The following is a 20,838-nucleotide window of genomic DNA, read 5'->3' as shown; positions in this document are numbered from 1 at the left end:
GTTATGAGCCGTTTGCAGGAAACAATCTGAAGACAATGACCAGAACTGTGACAAAACCGCTTGTGTATCACAATAATCCTCCCATTCCCCCTTTGACTTCTTTCTATTTGTGAGCCTGAAGAAAACCACAAAAGGATGTTGCTTTGCCACCATTGATGAGATAAAAACAGAATCACTGAAGAAGCTGAACACCATAACAAAAAGTAAGTTCCAGAAGTGTTTCCAAGATTGTAAAAAGTGCTGTTACAAATATATCTGAGGAGAATTACATTGAGGGGTACATAGTTGATATTGATGAACAAATAAAGATTCTTTAAGAAAAACAAAAATGCCCATTACTTTTTGATCACACACACCATGTATGCATGTAGTGGTGTCGGCCGGTGGTGACTGTTTGCTGCTGAGCCTGCGGCCTGGGATTGTACTTTGTAGCTGTCCATATTCTGCCATTGTGTAGCCGAGTTGACTCAGTTTGTTTTCTGGTCTTGAGTGGTTAGTGATTTGGAACTGTTGTATTTCTATATTGATTTAACTACATCCCAGACTTGTCAGTGCTTCGTTCACATCGTGAACTCTGTCTGTTGTGGACTTACAGGAATGTTTGTTCATTTCCCTGTTGTTTGGTGTACCCACCAGAGCAAGTGACAATAAACAGTCTGCCTGTGCCACACAGGATAGAAAAAATGTTTTCTTTAATGATTACGTTTGTTGCTGTTTAGGGGCTGAGTGGATGTGCCTGATGCAGTAACAGAGGTTTCTGTTTTATGCACAGTATTTAGTTTCTGTTTTGTGCACAGTGTTCAGTTTCTGTTTTTCATGTACTTCTATGAAGAAGAAATTGTATCAGTGTATTTTACTGTGTAGGCACGTGTTTACTAATTTATCCTAAGTTTTGCATAAATCTTAGTTCATCAGCTTTGTGTGAGCTGAATTTGGAGAATAATAAAAAAGAAAATCAGAAGTACGTAGCGTAATAGCAAAACATAAATTGCACCCAGTGACTTCTTAGTGTTCCTTTAGTGATAAATATGGATAGGGACTGCACCTGGTATGTGTGATGCGGGGAATTGGCCACTATCCATAAACTTCTGAAAATGTGTTGGCCACAGTTGACAGGCTTCAGGCTGCTGTGCCCTAGCTGCAGTGGCATTGAGAACCTGGGAATAATTCTTTGGCACCTCTGGAGACTGTAGTGTTGCCTTGCATCCCTGATGCTGCTACATCTTCTGATTCATGCATCCAGGCCAGTCAGCACTTACCTGGCAGTGATTGGTCAACATTGGTGGGGTTGGCAATTTCTAGACAGAAGGTACAAGTGAGTATTAGCTTCATGAGTGTCCCCTTATGTCTTAAAAACAGGTTTGAGGTGTTGCCTACTGTTGAAAGTACAACTAACCCACCACAGGATGCCACACTGTTGGGACTGTGGCTGAACTTCATGAGAGGTCTGGATGAGCAGAGAGACTGGGATTACTTATCATTGGGAGGTCTAATGTTACATGGCTGATGGAGCCCCTTGGGGAAATAATGGGCAGGTTGCAAGTGAAAGCCAGTGTCCACTGTCCACTCTGATTGCTGGGAGCGTATGCCCTATATGTGTAAGAGGCTCTGCTGGCAGCAACTGAGCATGCTGGGTGCACCAGCTACAAATCATGGTCCATGCTGGCATGAATGATTGATACCACCTGGATTCAGAGGCAGTCCTCAGTTCCTAAAGGTAGCTAGCTGCGGTGGTGAGACAGGCAGACTCACCCAAAGGATAGAAGCAGAGTTGTCATTTTACAAAATCTTTCCCAGAACCAATTGATTGTAGTGAAATGCAGGAAGATGTGCAGAAGATCAACACTTGGTGCAGGGAGATGCAGTTGACCCTCAACATAAACAAGTGTAACATATTGCATATACATACACAAAAAGACCCATTATTGTATGATTACACTAATTACAGGACAATCACTGGAAGCAGTTACTTCCATAAAATGTCAAGGAGTATGCATACAGAGTGATTTAAAGTGTAATGGCTATGTGAAACTAGTCACAGGGAAGGTAGGTGCCAGACTGAGATTCATTGGATGTTTCTCTTTTGTTCAACCAATACTTGAATATTGCTAGTCAATATGGGACCTATACCTGATAGGATTGACAGAGGAAATAGGGGAGATACAAAGAAGTGCAGAAATTTTATTATACACTCCTGGAAATGGAAAAAAGAACACATTGACACCGGTGTGTCAGACCCACCATACTTGCTCCGGACACTGCGAGAGGGCTGTACAAGCAATGATCACACGCACGGCACAGCGGACACACCAGGAACCACGGTGTTGGCCGTCGAATGGCGCTAGCTGCGCAGCATTTGTGCACCGCCGCCGTCAGTGTCAGCCAGTTTGCCGTGGCATACGGAGCTCCATCGCAGTCTTTAACACTGGTAGCATGCCGCGACAGCGTGGACGTGAACCGTATGTGCAGTTGACGGACTTTGAGCGAGGGCGTATAGTGGGCATGCGGGAGGCCGGGTGGACGTACCGCTGAATTGCTCAACACGTGGGGCGTGAGGTCTCCACAGTACATCGATGTTGTCGCCAGTGGTCGGCGGAAGGTGCACGTGCCCGTCGACCTGGGACCGGACCACAGCGACGCACGGATGCACGCCAAGACCATAGGATCCTACGCAGTGCCGTAGGGGACCGCACCGCCACTTCCCAGCAAATTAGGGACACTGTTGCTCCTGGGGTATCGGTGAGGACCATTCGCAACCGTCTCCATGAAGCTGGGCTACGGTCCCGCACACCGTTAGGCCGTCTTCCGCTCACGCCCCAACAGTGGTGTCGCGACAGGCGTGAATGGAGGGACGAATGGAGACGTGTCGTCTTCAGCGATGGGAGTCGCTTCTGCCTTGGTGCCAATGATGGTCGTATGCGTGTTTGGCGCCGTGCAGGTGAGCGCCACAATCAGGACTGCATACGACCGAGGGACACACGGCCAACACCCGGCATCATGGTGTGGGGAGCGATCTCCTACACTGGCCGTACACCACTGGTGATCGTCGAGGGGACACTGAATAGTGCACGGTACATCCAAACCGTCATCGAACCCATCGTTCTACCATTCCTAGACCGGCAAGGGAACTTGCTGTTCCAACAGGACAATGTACGTCCGCATGTATCCCGTGCCACCCAACGTGCTGTAGAAGGTGTAAGTCAACTACCCTGGCCAGCAAGATCTCCGGATCTGTCCCCCATTGAGCATGTTTGGGACTGGATGAAGCGTCGTCTCACGCGGTCTGCACGTCCAGCACGAACGCTGGTCCAACTGAGGCGCCAGGTGGAAATGGCATGGCAAGCCGTTCCACAGGACTACATCCAGCATCTCTACGATCGTCTCCATGGGAGAATAGCAGCCTGCATTGCTGCGAAAGGTGGATATACACTGTACTAGTGCCGACATTGTGCATGCTCTGTTGCCTGTGTCTATGTGCCTGTGGTTCTGTCAGTGTGATCATGTGATGTATCTGACCCCAGGAATGTGTCAATAAAGTTTCCCCTTCCTGGGACAATGAATTCACGGCGTTCTTATTTCAATTTCCAGGAGTGTAGGATCATTTAGTAAGGACAAAAGTCTGATGTAGATAATCAACCAACTCCAGTGTCAGATGCTGCAAAAAGTGTGGCAGCAGCACAATGTGGTTTAATGTTAAAGTCCCAAAAGTTTACATTCCTACAAGAGTTAACAAGTTTGTTTTTTTCTATGTATATCTTGTGAAAAGACCATGAAGATGAAGTTAGAGAGATTTAAGCCCACATGGAGGTGTACTGGCAATCATTGTTCCGGCAAACCATTTGGATCAGGAAAGGGGGAGGGGTCTTAGTGGTACACAAGGTAATTGCCGCCACACACCACAAGGTGGCATGCAGCGTATGGATGTAGATGTCATGTGTTCATACCGTATTTATTCGAATCTAAGCCGCACCTGAAAAATGAGACTCGAAATCCAGGAAAAGAAAAATTTGCCGAATATAAGCCGCATCTGAAATCCGAGACTCGAAATTCAAGGGGAGAGAAAAGTTTTAGGTCGCACCTCCAAATCAAAACATAGTTGGTCCATTGTAATATGAGACACAATTTAGGTCGAATGAATGACGATACAGCTACAGTAGTTTGGCTCGAGTAGTAAGCTTAGCGGCTAAGCTTTACCAGGTAGCCATTGCTATGCGTCAGGCGCTCCGTCCGTATTTATACAGGTACCCTTCCTTTTCCACGTGCTTCGTCTGGTTTGAATTGATTGCTTATTTTTCTTTGATCCGATAAGTGCCGTTCTCTTAGTTATAGGTGTTTACGTCCTCTAAGCTGAAAATGCATTACTGTACTGTGTCATGCACTGTTTGTCGCATTCTGATAATGAGTGTTTACGGCCTGTCACCGCTCGCGGCATGGCTTGCTTTTGTTACTAACACTGCTGCTTTCTTTGACAATGATCAACAAGAACCAAATAATAGACTGTGTATGATAGAAGATGTTCTGAATGAGAGTTTAGCGAAAATTTTTCTCCGTTTGAAAATCTTTGCAGGCGCCTCTTTAGTACATAACATTCTGCAAAAAATTATAGTCTTCTTAGATTTCAAAATCTAGTCAAACGCCGTGCTTCATTTCTGACCGTATCACTATTAGGCATAAGAATAATAGGCCGGCCGCGGTGGTCTCGCGGTTAAGGCGCTCAGTCCGGAACCGCGCGACTGCTACGGTCGCAAGTTCGAATCCTGCCTCGGGCATGGATGTGTGTGATGTCCTTAGGTTAGTTAGGTTTAAGTAGTTCTAAGTTCTGGGGGACTGATGACCACAGATGTTAAGTCCCATAGTGCTCAGAGGCATAAGAATAATATGAATATATCGCATTTGCTGTTGTCTCACTCTAGTTTTGTAGTTTATTAGGCAGACAGGATTTAAATGAGATAGCAGCAAACACGAAATAATACATGGCAAAATGTTTATATTCATATTATTCTTATGGTGAAGAGCATACTGCATGTGATTCACAATTCATTTAAGTTCCTATTAGCAACCATCTCTTCTTACAGGTAGAAAAAATTAAGAACGTAGAATTGGCCATATTGACAAACATCCCAAACAGTCTTGCCAGTCGGATTTTCGTAGTACATTGAAATGCTGCTACATTCGAAGATGAACAATACGGAATTTGTATTTACTTCATTGGATAATATATGAAAATGCAGTGGTCGAAACTCCGGGCGGAGAAAAATTCTCGTCTTCCACCTTTTTTTTTTTTTAATTTATTTACTGACGCAGAAGTTTTGGCGTCAGTATTTATCTTTGTGCCTGCAAAGCGCTACATATATTAGACGGCAGAATTTAGTTGTGGCGGTACCTGCCAACATTTTTCAGAACTTCCGCTTACTTTGCACTCGATTCTAAGCCGCAGGCGATTTTTTGGATTACAAAAACCGGAAAAAAAGTGCGGCTTAGATTCGAGTAAATACGGTAGTTTTGTTGAAATTTTTCAATGCAATTCAGGATGAAGATGTTGTCATTTAAAAAATTAATGTTTCTTTGGTATATTGCTAAAATGCATGAATAGAGCCCAGGACAACAGAAAGATAGAATCAACTTTTCATTAAGGCACCTCATTTGCCCACAAAGGTGCATTTATAGTGAGGGAAAATGAGGGATTTGAAGTACAATGTGTTGAAACATTCAGCCTGTCAGCCTGAATTGGAAACCTTTGATTTTCACTTATTCCCACATTTTAAAAAAAGACACCTGTGGACTGACAATTTGGAGACATTTCAGAACCACACTTCAGCAATGGAATCCGCTCACTGGATGACACTAGGTAGTAGGAAAAGTCTCATCAAAGATAATATCAGAGACAAAGTACTGTACAGTGGCTTGTGGAATACATGGCGTAAGTAGAAATAGAAGCTCAGATAGAGCAGTGACATGGAAGAAATCAACTGTGTCCATTTCGAAGTAACCATCCTGGTATCTTTAGGGAAGCCACAAATACCTTAAAATTTGGGTAACCAGATAGGGATTTGAAACCACCACCACCTCCTCCTCCTCCTCCTCCTCCTCCTCCTGAATGTGAATCCAGCATGCCAGCCACTATACTATCCTTCACAGTGTAAAATATCGAATATGGTGTATTGTTTTAAAAGGGAATACATTAAATATAAGTTCAATTGTTACCTAATAAGCAAATTTTCATTCCTATTCCAGTAATTGTCACCATAAATATATATACAAATTCAATTAATAATTTATACACTAATAATGCTACAACAATTGGAATTGTTTATACATTTCCAGTTGTAAATTTTTCTGGAACACTAAACGGAAGAAGTGTGGGGAGTGGAGAAAACGAGTTCCATCAGGCATATGGACTACCACTGGGAGAAGACTGGTGCTGAAGAAGTAATACTCCCTCACATAATGCAGCTACTAATCCTATTCATTATGCTTTGCTCCAAGCATATATCCTTACTGGGAAGTGCTATATTTTTTCTCAATAAGGAATATACTAGGAAATGCTTCCTTGCTCATTCTGTATATATTAAGCCTAGCACAATGAACATTGCGTACGTTTTTGTTACAAACAACTGTTAAATTTTTGTGGCACAAAAAACTTGTGGCTTTAAATGTTCCCTCTTCTATTGATTCAGGCCAACAATAAAGAAACATTCACAAATGGTGCACATACACTATTCTCAAGTCACACTACTTCACTGTTCTCTCTTTGCTAGAGTGATTACATAGATTGTATGAACAATAAAGAAACATTCACAAATGGTGCACATACACTATTCTCAAGTCACACTACTTCACTGTTCTCTCTTTGCTAGAGTGATTACATAGATTGTACTCCTTCGTCTTTAAGACTTACTTAAAGACCATTGAAAATTTATTTCATCTGATACTGGAGATTATTTTAACAATAATGTGAAAAAGATAGATTGCTACTGACCAGATATATCGTTGTCACGTATTCCCCTGTAAAATAATACACCATGTTCAATATTTTCCACTGAGAGGGATAGTATAATGGCTGGAATGCTGGAGTGACTATAAGGAGGAGTAGGAGTAGGAGGAGGAGGTGGTGGTTTCAAATCGCTAGAGAGGAGCAGTCTATCCTTTTCATATTTTTTCATTATTCCATCCTGGATTTTCCATTGTTTGGAGATTATTTTATATGGATATAGCACAATTTTGTGATGTGGAGTTCGTGTGCAGGTCTCTTTGAGTATCATTCCAATTTTTAGTTTGATAGTAATGAACTTGTGGTTTCAGTGCTAAAAGTTTGCTTTATGAATAAAATTGTGGTAGATTATGATTGTAAATTACTTAAAATGTGCCTTTGTTAGTTAGAGCATTCTTTATTCTACTACTAATTTTTGAAATTTGAATTATTGTTTCCGTAAAACACTATTTCCCTGGAACAACTCATTGTATCTTATTCACATTTGTGTATATCAGTAGTAACCTGATAATACTCTTTTAGTATTGCAACAGTCTCTTAACATTCTTAAAACAATGTATTTACTAAATCTTTTCTTGAATTGTACCACATGTTTCTTCAGTCTTAAATAGCTCTCCAACCAGACACTCAGAAATTTATTGTAAGACATTTGCTCTTTGTTACAACCCCCAAATTACAACAGTATATTATTTCTAGCTATTGTTCATATATTACTCATCCGTACTGCTTCCTTGCCGTTTACAACCATGTAATTTTCCCTAAGCCATCTGCTTCTTCTCGTGTCTTTGGATCTTCTCTTGTCTAACTCTGCTTCAATAAAAAAAAAAAAAAAAAAACTAATGTTATCTGTAAGTACTACTGTCCCCACTGTTAAGTAATGTGGTAACTTTATGTGCATAATTTCACGAATACATTCCTTCAAACAATTACTGATGCATACATTTCTTGTCAGCTGTCATGTAGAGGGATCTCATTTTTTTGTGGAGATAATAAAATATTCATTGTGATTTATGTGCAGTTTGTGCTCTGGTACCTACAACAAGAATAGCATCTGTTGTCCTTGGTATCACATGGCTTTCTGCATTGATTAAACCTGTGTAGTAATTAAAAAGCTTGCATAGTGAGAACGGATTTTCTCTTGGTTTAGCGTTTCATTTTCTTACCTATTTTTAGGCACTCCAAGGATTTTTATTTTGCTTTACCACTACTCAGTGGTATAAAATCTGTTAAACAGTTGCAAACATGTTTACAGATGTGGTGTACAGATCCTGCACACCACAATGGAGAGTCATAAATCTTTGTGCATTTTGAAATTTATGTATACTTTGCTTCCATAATAACATCTTCAGTTTATGACTATCCACCTGCACATCGAATATTCAAAGATTTCATTGAAAACTTAATGCCATTGACCCTGTGAAAAACAAATTCTCTCAGAATGAGTAAATGCCAGCAGTAGAAAATATTTTTTTGGTTTGTTTATGGGAAAAGAAACTGGGATCTAGGGTACAATGGTAGATAAGATAAAAAAGAAGATCAAAGTAAATCTTGCTTAATTATTCTCAGAATGTTTTTGTAAGAAGGTAGCCAGTGTTTAGATCTAAAATTTCATATGAGGCATCCAGAATGAGATTTTCACTCTGCATCGGAGTGTGCGCTGATATGAAACTTCCTGGCAGATTAAAACTGTGTGCCTGACCGAGACTCGAACTCGGGACCATTACCTTTCGCGGGCAAGTGCTCCACCATCTGAGCTACTGACGCACGACTCAGACCCGGTACTCACAGCTTTACTTCTGCCAGTATCTCATCTCATACCTTCCAAACTTTACAGAAGCTCTCCTGCGAACCTTGCAGAACTAGCACTCCTGAAAAAAAGGATATTGCGGAGACATGGCTTAGCCACAGCCTGGGGGAGGCTTCCAGAATGAGATTTTCACTCAGCAGCGGAGTGTGTGCTGATAGGTCCCGAGTTCGAGTCTCGGTCGGGCACACAGTTTTAATCTGCCAGGAAGTTTCATATCAGCGCACACTCCGCTGCAGAGTGAAAATCTCATTCTGGAAACCTCCCCCAGGCTGTGGCTAAGCCATGTCTCTGCAATATTCTTTCTTTCAGGAGTGCTAGTTCTGCAAGGTTCGCAGGAGAGCTTCTGTAAAGTTTGGATGTAGGAGACGAGATACTGGCAGAAGCAAAGCTGTGAGTACCGGGTCTGAGTCGTGCTTCGGTAGCTCAGGTGGTAGAGCACTTGCCCGCGAAAGGCAATATGAGACATGTCTCAAAAGTACATATCAAACAGTGGAAAGTCCATTATTCAATAATAACAGTATGGAAAGGATAAGTAGCTCCTCACCACACATAGGAGGTATTGAGTCACAGACAGGCACAACGAGAAAGAATCGTAGAAATATTTTCAGCTTTCAGATAAAATCCTTTTTCAGAAGAAGAAAACACCCAACAATAACTCATATATCCATGTCCACTATCTTGGGCCACTAAAGGCTAACTGCGAGTCCATCCGACATGAGCAACAAAATGGCTGGGATGGGTAGCAAGAACAAGGAAGAGGTGTGTGGTGGGGAGTGAAGGTGATAGCAGATGCAAGTGCTGCTCATTAGAGAGTACAGGGATGTGGTGTGGACAGGATAGGGCTGCTTGGTGCAGCATTGGATGGCTGTGTGTGTGTCAAGGGGGGGGGGGGGGGGGAGGAGGTGCAGAGTAGGGAATAGGAAGTTACTATGTAGGTGCTTGGTATCTAGTAGGTATGTGTTGATGGAATAGATCAGCTGCTTTAACATGTAGCCCTGACTTTGAAGGGTATGGAGATGCCAGTGACAGGACTGGAGTGTGTGGTAGTGGGACGTATGGGACACGTCTTGCATGTGGGCTCATACAGGGATGTGAGCCATGAGACAGCGGAGTTGGGATGAAAGGACAGTAAGTAGTAGGGCGGAGGATATTTCTCATTTCAGGATTGGATGAGATATATTCAAAACCCTAGAAGAGAATGTGACTCAGTTGCTCCAATGCTGGGTGTTGCTGAATCATTAGAGGAGAACTACTTTATGGCCAGACTGTGGGTGTGTAAGGGTATTAGGTAAGGAGGACAGGACTCAGTAAGACCCTTATTTCGTGAGGGACAAACATCATAGAGATGCAACGACATTGGTTGGCTAGAATGTATGAAGGGCAGTTTTTGGTGTGGAACAGGTGGCAGCTGTTGAAGTGGAAGTGTTACTGGTGATTGGTAGGTTTGATGTGGATGGATGTATTTATGTAGCCATCCTTGAGATTGAGGTCAACATTGTATAAGGTGGGTTGTTGGGCTGAGGAAGGCCAGGTGAAGTGGGTGGGGTAGAAGATGTTGAGGTTCCGTAGGGATGTGGCTAGGATGTCCTCATCTTTGGTCCGGATTTTGAAGGTATCATTAACGAATCTGAACCAGTAAACCAGATGAGGGATTTGGGATTCAGGATTGTTAGGAAGGATTCCTCTTGATGGCATGTAAATAGTTTAGCATAGGATGGTGCGATGCAGGTGCCTGTTGCTGAGCCATGGGTTTGTTTGTAGGTGATGGCTTCAAAGGAGAAGTAATTAAGGTTTGAGGATATAATTGATCATGGTGACCAGATTGGAGGTTATAAGTTTGGAGTCAGACAGACATAGGGAAGTGAAGTGTGTGGCACGGCCAGGGGAAATTGGAGATGTTAGTGTAGAGGGAGATGGCATCAACAATGGCAACCAGGTTACTGGATGGTAAAGAAACAGTAACTGTGGGGAGTCGGTGGAGGAAATCTTTTGTGTTTTTTGTGTAGGAGGTTAGGTTATGGGTGAGAGGCAGAGGTGTTGATACACTAGGGCAGAGATTCACTCAGTGGGCACAGAACCAGCCATAATGGAACATCATGTATGGTTGGTTGGATTTATGTCTTTGGAAGCATGTAGCAGATAGGAATGCTGAAATTGGTGGGGGTGCATGTGACAAGCAGCCCCTCTCCAAATATGCTAAGGGACTTACCTAGGCCTTCACAGACTAGAATTACCCTCCCAGCCCAGTCTAGAAACTGATCTCCCATACTTTGTCTCACCAGTCACCTATCATCCCCCACATACCCAGTCTGGCTGCAAAGAAGCACCTTGGACTGGAACAAATGAATCACATTCTCTGCAAGGATTTTGACTATCTCTCATCCTATCCTTAAATGAGAAATATCCTCCTCCCCAGTATGCACCACCCACACAAACTACACTGTATCTTTGTCCATCCCCACTACACCCCTGCTCCCAACCTTTCATCTTTCTACAAACTTAGTTGCAATCACTGTGTGGCATTCTACATGGGAATGACAACTGTCCACATGAATGGTACTTTCAAACTGTGACTGAGAGACACCTGGACCGCCCAGTTCTGAACATGCCACCCAACATGCTGTGCTACACTTTAATGGCAGCTTCACAGCCTGTGCTATATGGATTCTTCCCAACCGCACCAGCTTATTTAAATTGTGCAGTTGGGAGCACTCTCTACAACCTATCCCTTATTCCCATAACCCCCTTGGCCGCAACATTTGCTAGTCCATGGCCTTCATCTCCCTGTCCTCTCCCTGTACACACACACACACCAGTACTACACACACCTTCTATCCCAGCGGTGCACTTACATAGCCCTTTTCTCTTCTCTTCTTCTTTTGTATTTCCTCTCCCTTTCTCCTTCCCCTCGACTGTTCCCTCCCTTCCTCCACTCTGCACAACATTCTGATGATGCACCTAGCAGCCGTATCCTGTCACTATCATATCGCTACACACTGCCACAGTTAGCACTAATATCATCCTCCAGCACTACCCTGCTGTCCATCTCCATCTCCTCCCAAGCCTTTTTGTTACCCCCACTACCCAGTGCAGCCAGAATGTTGCTCATGTCAGACACGATCACAGTCGAGCCATAGTGCCCAGTTGCAATTAGGGTTTCGTGTCAGGAGACAGTGGAAATGGGTGTGTGAGTTATTGTGTGACTGTGTGTGCGTTTCCTTCTTCTGGACGACGACTTTGTGCAAAATAAAAGTATATTTGTAGGATTCTTTTTTGTGGTGCTTTTCTGCAACTCAGCAGTTCCTCTACGTGATTGTCTAGAAAATATTACAGTCTGCATTAATCATCTTTTTGTTGCATACCGTACACACACACACACACACACACACACACACATATTCTCTCTCTCTCTCTCTCTCTCTCTCTCTCTCTCTCTCTGAGCAATTCTAACCACAATTTAGCTGCTACTGTGTTGTATATTGCCACAGACTCTGGGCGTGCTAATTTGGATGCAAAATGCCGAATAGGGTCCGCAGTCCGCACGCTTAAAGGGTCTCAGCCGAGTTGCCTGCATTGATTAGGATAAAACTGTACATAGCTAAGAAACTGGTCAGAGCTTCACTGAATTGGGACTCCATTATGGCCTTCCACGTTGGGGCCTTGGAAGTTCTGCTCCACCTCTGAGTTAGGCACTCGATAGTGTAGGACAGTGGTCAGATGTTCGATGCCATGTCTACCACAGAATTGTTTAAATGCAGAGGTCATGAATCAGGGACTATTATTGGAAGCCAGGGTGTGACGATGGCCCTCCATTGTGAAAATCGTCTCTGGGGTTTGGAGTGTGGCTGATGCAGAACTAGTTGACATTCTCACGATGTAGGAGAAATTTGAGAGAACGTTGACCACTGAGAGTCACAATTTTCCCTGGAATGGGCCCAAGAAACTGATATGAACCGATGAACCCATTCCCAAGGGTGCTCAGGTATCAGCGAGATGCGGGGGGATGGGGGGGGGGGGGGGGGGGGGAGGGAGGATGTTGCGCTGTGCTACATTATTCCAGGTGTAAGCATTGCAGGCTTGTATTGCTCTCTTAATGGTTATATTGATTCCAAGCCATTAATGCCTGTATCAATGCCAACCATTCAACATTTCTGCATTGTTCAAATGGCTCTAAGCACTATGGGAATTTCTGCATGCCATGATATCCTCAGCTGTGAGGTGTAGAACAGCTAGATCACGTGGGGCTGCTTCCAGAGTGGAATCATGATTCAACGTTCTTGGTCCTCCATTGTTAACAGTATGATACCATGTATGATGTCTGCCCCCGGTGGCTGAGTGGTCAGCGTGACAGAGTGTCAATCCTAAGGGCCCGGGTTCGATTCCCGGCTGAGTCGGAGATTTTCTCTGCCCAGGGACTGGGTGTTGTGTTGTCCTGATCATCATCATTTCATCCCCATCGACACGCAGGTCGCTGAAGTGGCGTCAAATCGAAAGACTTGCACCAGGTGAGCGGTCTACCCGACAGGAGGCCCTCGTCACACGCCATCATCATCATCATGTATGATGATAGACAGTGATGCAGTGAAATACAGTTTTTGTAAGTAGAGTCTGTTTCTTTATTGAGGTGTTCTGGGCAACCCAGCTGTACTGAAACAATACCTTTCAAAGGACTTCCACCCTATAACTGTTAGCACCTCAGGATTGATGATTGGTCTCAGGAGTGCTGATTTGGAGTCTGTCAAAGATTTGGTGTAGGTTGTTGTCTGTTATGAAAGGCACAGTCTCATGTCTGCCAGACTCATTTTCAGCGTTAGTGGGCAGACAGGAAAGTGCTGCCTTTACATGCTGATTGGGGGTCAGTAATATACAAGGCTTGGAACTTAAATAGTGGCAACTATTTATTCTCAATTGATACAAAAGAGTTGCATGTTTGCGCCTGTTACTGTCCTTCAAAGTAGTCACCAGCGTTGTGTAGAACCCATTGCCAGCGATGTGGAAGGCATAGTATACCGTTAGCAGAGCCTGTTCTGTTGATGGTGTGAATGGAGCAGTCTAAAGTTATGATGATTCTTGTGTACAACTGTGATGGTGGTAACCTAACAAATTATGTTCCTCTATGGCAGACCGTCAGTGTACAGTATTACTGTTCATTTTCGGAGCAACACATGCAGCCGGCTTTGCAAAAGAAGCGGCGATACTTTCTGTACAACCCACCCATCGTTTTGCACGACAATGCACGGGCGCATACAGCGCAAGCTGGGAAGTACCGTACCATCCACCATACTCCCCCGACTTAAATCCGCGTGACTTTGATTTGATTTCAGAGATGAAGGAACCACTTCGTGGCATTCACTTCAGAACTGTTCCAGAGATTTGGCAGGCAGTAGACCGCTCCATTCGCACCATCAGCAGAACAGGCTCTGTTAATGGTACACTACGCCTTCCAGATCGCTGGCAACAGGTTCTACCCAATACTGGTGACTACTTTGAAGGATAGTAACAGAGGCAAACTTGTAACTCTTTTGTATCAGTTGTGAATAAATAGTTGCCAGTATTTAAGTTCCAACCCTCGTATATTGCCATGTCATAACCATAATCAAGTCCAAATCCAAAACCAGGGTCATCAGTGAAGCACAAAAACATAGCACTGAAAGTACATTTGTTACGGACACAGACATAGACAGAACAGAACTGACCTGACTCCTGAATAACGAGTGCTACTATTTGCACAAACATCAAATATTCCAGACTGTGCAAATTCTGAGAGTGTGTTAAATACTAAATAACAAATATTTGCCCGTGATTGTATTTGAACTTGTGACGTGCAGAATACCAGCCAGTGATGTTAACCACCACTCCATGTTAGATGTAGCTCAGCTCGCAGTAGTATTACAACTGTAATTGGTAATGTATAAGGCCCACCTTTGCAATAAATGAACAGTTTAACCAGTAGCTTAGAAAGCAGACCAAGCTTGATGATCAGGTGGTTTATGACAGGGTGAAATTTATTGCCGTGCAGGAAAATGTGGAATTTCCTTACCTCACAGATAATGACTAGGGCTTCTTTTTCTGTATGAGAATAATTTAGCCTAGGCTGCTGTAATTATTTGAATGCAGAGGACATTGGCTGCTCCCTCTTGCAGAGGCCATTGGCTGCTCCCTCTAATCTGCATTTATATGTAAGGGTATATATTCTTATGCTGTACTGCAAAGTTTCTGTTACCGTTGTTACGTGCTTACCAGGGATAAATGTCATCACAAAGATCAAATGTCATTTCTTAATTTCATGAAACCTTGCTGACACTGATCAGAATATGTGAACTTCACATCTTAATGACATCAAATGCTCTGCTATGTGTTTAAGCACATTCTTACTGAGAATATGGCCCAAATATTTTATGCTGAGTGAAGAATGCTTGCAGATTGGCTACATGTTAATTGCACATTGGTTGGACCATATGTTACCATACTATCAAAGTAATTTGCACATTTTGGGATTATTGGTAGAGAACACAAGAAGCCACAAATACTATTAAAAATTTATTTTAATGCCACTACCTGTGTCGACATATCGTGTCCACATCAGATAGCCATGCTTGTTTAATAAAAGTGATATGTTCATCAGCAGTATGCTGTCCTCCCCTGCAGTTTGTTCTAGTGGGTGATGTTTCATATCATTTTGGTCTTTATGCATTTTCAAGATGAAGCACAAAGTGTTCAAATCTAAAATGCGTATACATACTACATAAATGACAGTGGCACACAAACATTTCACAATATTCCTCATATCAGTTGCAGTCCCACCTGTTATAAGTATTTGTAGCTGGTTGCATTCTCCACCAACAACTCTAAATTGAAAAACAGCCACAGAGTTTCAACAGGATCGAGAATGGATAAAGTAACACTGCAGTTTGAACAGTTTGGAACACCCTGTATTAGCTGCTCAAGATAGTGCTGAAAAACTGATGAGGCACTTGCAACCCTGAGCAGAAATGAGTTGTATCTGTATGTACTGAAAGTCATGTTAACAATGACGTTGTTAGATTGTTCTTCCAGTGGAAGCTGCATGTAGGCTTTGGCTGGCTCAGTCTTTAAAAAAGCACTAGCCCCCAGCTTATTTAGACAATACGTCCTCTGGGCATGGAATCAGATGTAACTCTATGCTATGGCATTGAAATCATTGCATATGCAGATATATTCATTTGGATTTTTATTGATACTGTTGAGGTTGCTCATTGGTTGGTTCTGTAACTTTCCTGCAGCCTGCCAAGTTTGAATTTAACTGCATCCTACGTATTACCAAATGAAAAGGCAGTAGACTCTAAAGGTACTTCAGTATCAGATTTTCAATCTGGATTATATGAATGTTTATAAACTGAATGTGTTATGTACTACAGCTGAGCTAACTACTAAAAATGTTATTCTGTGAGACACTTGATTTACAACTTACTTTAACTCTGATTTGTCTCCTGGGAGCTGTTGGCCACTGTATGATTTGGCTTGCCACTGAACTTTTTGGAGTCATGCGGCACCAGGGATCGGTTTGTCTACCAGTTAATTAGTAACACAGCTGTTCCTGTGCCCACTTGGCACTTGGTTACTTACATTTAATTCCAGCAGAATCATCAGTCAGGTTCATGATTCACTTATTGGCATGTCCAACTTTATAACATTAAGTATCTGTTTTTCCATGATGACATTGCTGCCATCAGACAGTGGCTTGTGACAGGTGCTGCACTCCACCTCATAATGTCGACACTATTTACATTCATGCTCAGTATAGAAGTTGGGGAAATATTTACATTATTTATAACTATGGAGGGAGAAGACAGAGCTGAGAAGCGGCAGCTATGATGGGCTGCATTAGCTGAGGCCCATTGATGATCTATGAAAATGATGTTATACATGTACGGAAGATGACATAATGAAATTGTCACTTTCCAACTGAGATAGTAATTTTGTGTAGAATGTATGAAGATTCTGAGAAAAAATTGTACTATCTTGATACTTAGAAGGTAAATTATGAGAATCCGTTATCAACATAGGTACAAAAAGGTTAACAAGCTTTAACGCCATGTGCACTGTGTTGATAGGGTAATATTTTGATTCCAGTGATCCATTGAAAAATCAATCCTGTCTGGATATCATAGTCTGCATTTGCTATCCTGTTTTTGATTTTCAAATGCAGTCTTCAACTAAGACACTGTTTTATGCATGTAACATTCACATACTTCTGCTGATAAACTGTAGGAAACTGCTGTTATTTTTAGTTAATGTGATATTTGTGCAGTTAGTGTAAAAAGAATGTTCATTGAGTTATATGTCTTTTAAAAGTCACAGGCTTTACACAACAGTATAGTATAAAATTCAAGGAGTTTCAGAGATGGCATTACTTGCACAAAAGTGGTGAAATATGCTTCATAATGCTATACTATTTCACTGTAATAAACTTTAGCAACTGCTCTTGCCAGGTTCTTGTCTGATTTTAATCAAAGGTTGTGGTTGACTGTTTTGGGGCCGGGGATGAATTAAAGGATGTTTTAAGGGTTTTTGTAAACTGATGTTTCCAAAGTCTGATATAGAGCCTTATGTGAAAAAGTTAAACCCATCTATCAATGTCTCTGTTGTAAATGTTTTTATCTAAAAACAAACAATGGAAACTCTGCTTGAACTATCAACAATGTAGGGAAACATAGATCGCTACTTACTGTAAAGATGACATGTTAAGTTGCATACAGGCATAGTTAAAAGACACTTACACATAAGCTTTCAGCCACAGCCTTTGTCAGACACACCATTCATTGACACAAGCAAACACACCTCACACTTGCTTGCGTGAATGAATAGTGCGTGTTTCTCTCTCTTTTTCTGGTGAAGGCTGTGGCTGAAAGCTTATGTGTTAGTGTCTTTTAATGATGCCTGCCTGCAACTTACTGTGTTATTTTACAGTAAGTAGTGATCTATGTTTCCCTACATTGTTGTTTCTAGGTAAAAGTATTTTTTAAATGTACTAAAATGCACTTTTCATCACTTTGCTTTTGTCCAGTTAATACAATTCCAGAAAATGTTTTCTGCTCAAGTCACTCACTGTCGTATAAAAATAAACTCAAGGTCACTTCAGAAGCAACTGACTAATTTTATTTTAATTACAGTGTTCTTTCTAATTTTGTATTGTTGTAATTCTACTGACGATGCTGTTGGCCAATGCCCACCTTCTCAAAATTGTGCCACACAATCATCTAATGGCCAGTTCTGTGTTTCCTTTACTTACTGAGTGTGACTGAAGGGGGAAAGTATGTCTCACACTTTACATTTTATGACATTACAGAGTACTTTGAAAGAACTAGTGATGACATTTGTACATGTATTTTAATACTGTTATCAGACAATTATTAGGATGCTTTACCTTATATCGTGACTGATCATGAAACAAAGACAAGAGCCTGAACCCACCCCGTGAGACATCTCAGCCAGCAGTGCCATATGGTATTTACATTTTTTATGTGGATTAAGAAATCTTCAGTGTCTAGTTAAACAGCAGTGCATACCGTAACACGATAAAATGTTCATCAGAGCTGAAGAAGTTCAGACAAACAATTTGCTGAAAAATCACAGCTATTGTGTTGAAAGAACAGAAAGGTTTGCTGTTAGTTAATTTCTTGATGCCAGGAACATATGAGATATACTGCCTAACATTTTCAGAACTGAGATCTACCATTCAAAACTGACTACATGTGAAGCTGAAATTAGAAATTGTTTTGATGCCTGGCAGTGCTTGTTTGATACTGTCGTCTCTATTGTACAGCTGGATTGAACCTTTTAGGCTGTAACTTTTGAGACAACCTCACCTTACATCCTTAGTGTTGCAACATGTGTTGGAGACTTTGGTTCTGTTCTGAATTAACTGAAGTTGCAGAAGGCTGAACTTGTGGAGTTGGTTGAAGCAGTTTTCATGGTTCTGAAAGTGTCCGGTAAATAATGGTGTCTATATAAAGAAAGATTAAATGATGGTTTTTGTGAACTGCTAATTATTTTGTATCTACATCTGGAGTGATTTTTTCTTGCCAGTCAAGTATTGTATTTGACCTGTCTTATTAACTTTAAGTACAAAAGAAAATTAGAGTTAAATGCCATGTTAGTGATGAGGCTATTAGAGATGGACCATAAGCCCAGGAAATCCGCTGTGTCCTTCTCAAAGAAATCACCTTGGCATTTACCTTAAAGAATTTAGGGAAATAACGAGAAACTTAAATCTGGAGGTCTAATTCGGGATTGTACTGCCACCATCGCAAATGTGAATCCAGAGTGCTAATCACTATGGTATCGCTCAGTTTCTTGCTTTTAACTGACATAAAAGAAAAGATATGATATAAAATGTCATTAAACCATTAGTATTTTTTGATAAAATTTTTGTTGAAGTTGTCAATAATTGTCAAAATAGAGAATGAACAGAGTAGAAGGTACTTTTGGAAATGAATGTAGCACTTGAATCACATGCAGAATGTAAATTTAGTTGCCAAAAGAAAGATTAAATGATGCCATACTGGCAGCATTGTAAAAGCAAAGAATTGGACCTAGATAAATATAATTGTTCAGAAAAATAAATAGCAATTTACAACTTAATTTGGATTAGATCAAGGTTGTCAAATATTCTAAATTGAAGAAGGGGATGTGATAAAATGACTTCATTTCACCAACAGTATTTTCTGTTTTCTGTAAATGACTAAACAGGGGTAAAGAAAAAATATGCTTCTATGAATATTATTGGAAACAATCACTGCACTGATGGCATTGTTTTCTACTCTTATAGAAACTGGACGATGCAGGAGAGGTGAAGAATCTTAGTTTTCAAAGATGTTGTTATGCATTATGAAACGAGATATGTGCCCATCGATAACATACTGATTTCTTTCACATTTTATGTTTATGACAAAATATTAAATCAGAAAATAAACTTCTGCAGTTTTCTATTTGCAGAGGCGTGTATGAATATGTAAACATCAAATTCAGTTGTATGAAATACCATCATTTTGTAAACCATATTTTCAAAGATGTTATGGTTTTGTTCCAAATGTCTGCAGGTTTGTACTTTGGATGAGACCATGGAGGGCTCAAAACATATTATTTGTACCACAGTTAACTTGTTGATGAGATTTGTATATCATTCCCTTGCCAATATTTTAGCCATGTTTCATGTTCTTTGTATTTTGACAGTTTCATATAAATCAGCATACGGGAGCACGACCATATCAGTGTCCCTACTGCCCTAAGGCTTTTGCCAGCTCAGGAAACTGCTTCTCGCATCGTAAACGTATGCATCCTATGGAAGTGGAGCGTGATAGAGAACGAGCAGCTCAGCTCATGAGGTGAGAGGAACATGTAAGGTATGGAAACAACTGTGACCTGCACACACCACAGTCCACTGAAGAGGTTTGACCAGTGGGGGCCCTAGGTATGATATTTAAGTTTCTGGTTTACCAGTGCTTTCCAGAACTATATATACTTTGAAAGAACTCTTAATAATGGATACATTTAGTCTTTTACACCAGGCAGTGATGATCAGAGTGTATAGAAATAAATATTATTTGAATAGATGCTTTAAGTGTATCAAGAACAATAACAGATATCGTGTTCCCATCTGAGATATGATTGGTTTAGTGTTTTAACATATTTTACACGTTTGAAAGAATAATTATTGTTCGGATGAAAACATTGTTATGTTACTTACCTCTGTATTTATATTTATATGAATGTGATTTTAACTGAGTTGCTTTGTTACTCCAGTTATTAACACCTAAAACTAGTTTATGTTTTGGGTGTTTAAGATATATTTTTATGAATAATTCACTTTTCTGAATTATATTTTTGTCTTACTGCTTAGCTCCATGAATGTTTAATGATTTGTGATTATAGAATAAGAATGTAATATTTTCATAGATGACAATCATATTTTATAACTCTGTAGGCAAAAGTGTTTTGCATATTACTGCTTTAGAGAGATGGTACATATTAATAGGATCAGATAATGCAAATACCATAA

At 41.2% G+C, this 20,838-nt stretch overlaps 1 protein-coding gene across 1 annotated transcript in view; it reads left to right on the top strand.

Annotated features, from left to right (window-relative positions):
- Window positions 1-20,518, top strand: part of LOC126173611 (zinc finger and SCAN domain-containing protein 2-like) — a 116,442-nt gene extending 95,924 nt beyond the window's left edge. The window contains exon 7 of the mRNA XM_049920970.1: window positions 20,013-20,518. Within this exon, the coding sequence (XP_049776927.1) occupies window positions 20,013-20,168 (156 nt within the window). The 3' untranslated portion in view covers window positions 20,169-20,518. The remainder of the gene's footprint in view (window positions 1-20,012) is intronic.
- Window positions 20,519-20,838: the final 320 nt, after the last annotated feature.

Source organism: Schistocerca cancellata, chromosome 1, assembly GCF_023864275.1.
Source record: "Schistocerca cancellata isolate TAMUIC-IGC-003103 chromosome 1, iqSchCanc2.1, whole genome shotgun sequence".
Taxonomy (NCBI): domain Eukaryota; kingdom Metazoa; phylum Arthropoda; class Insecta; order Orthoptera; family Acrididae; genus Schistocerca; species Schistocerca cancellata.
This window is presented reverse-complemented; position numbering and strand designations above follow the sequence as displayed.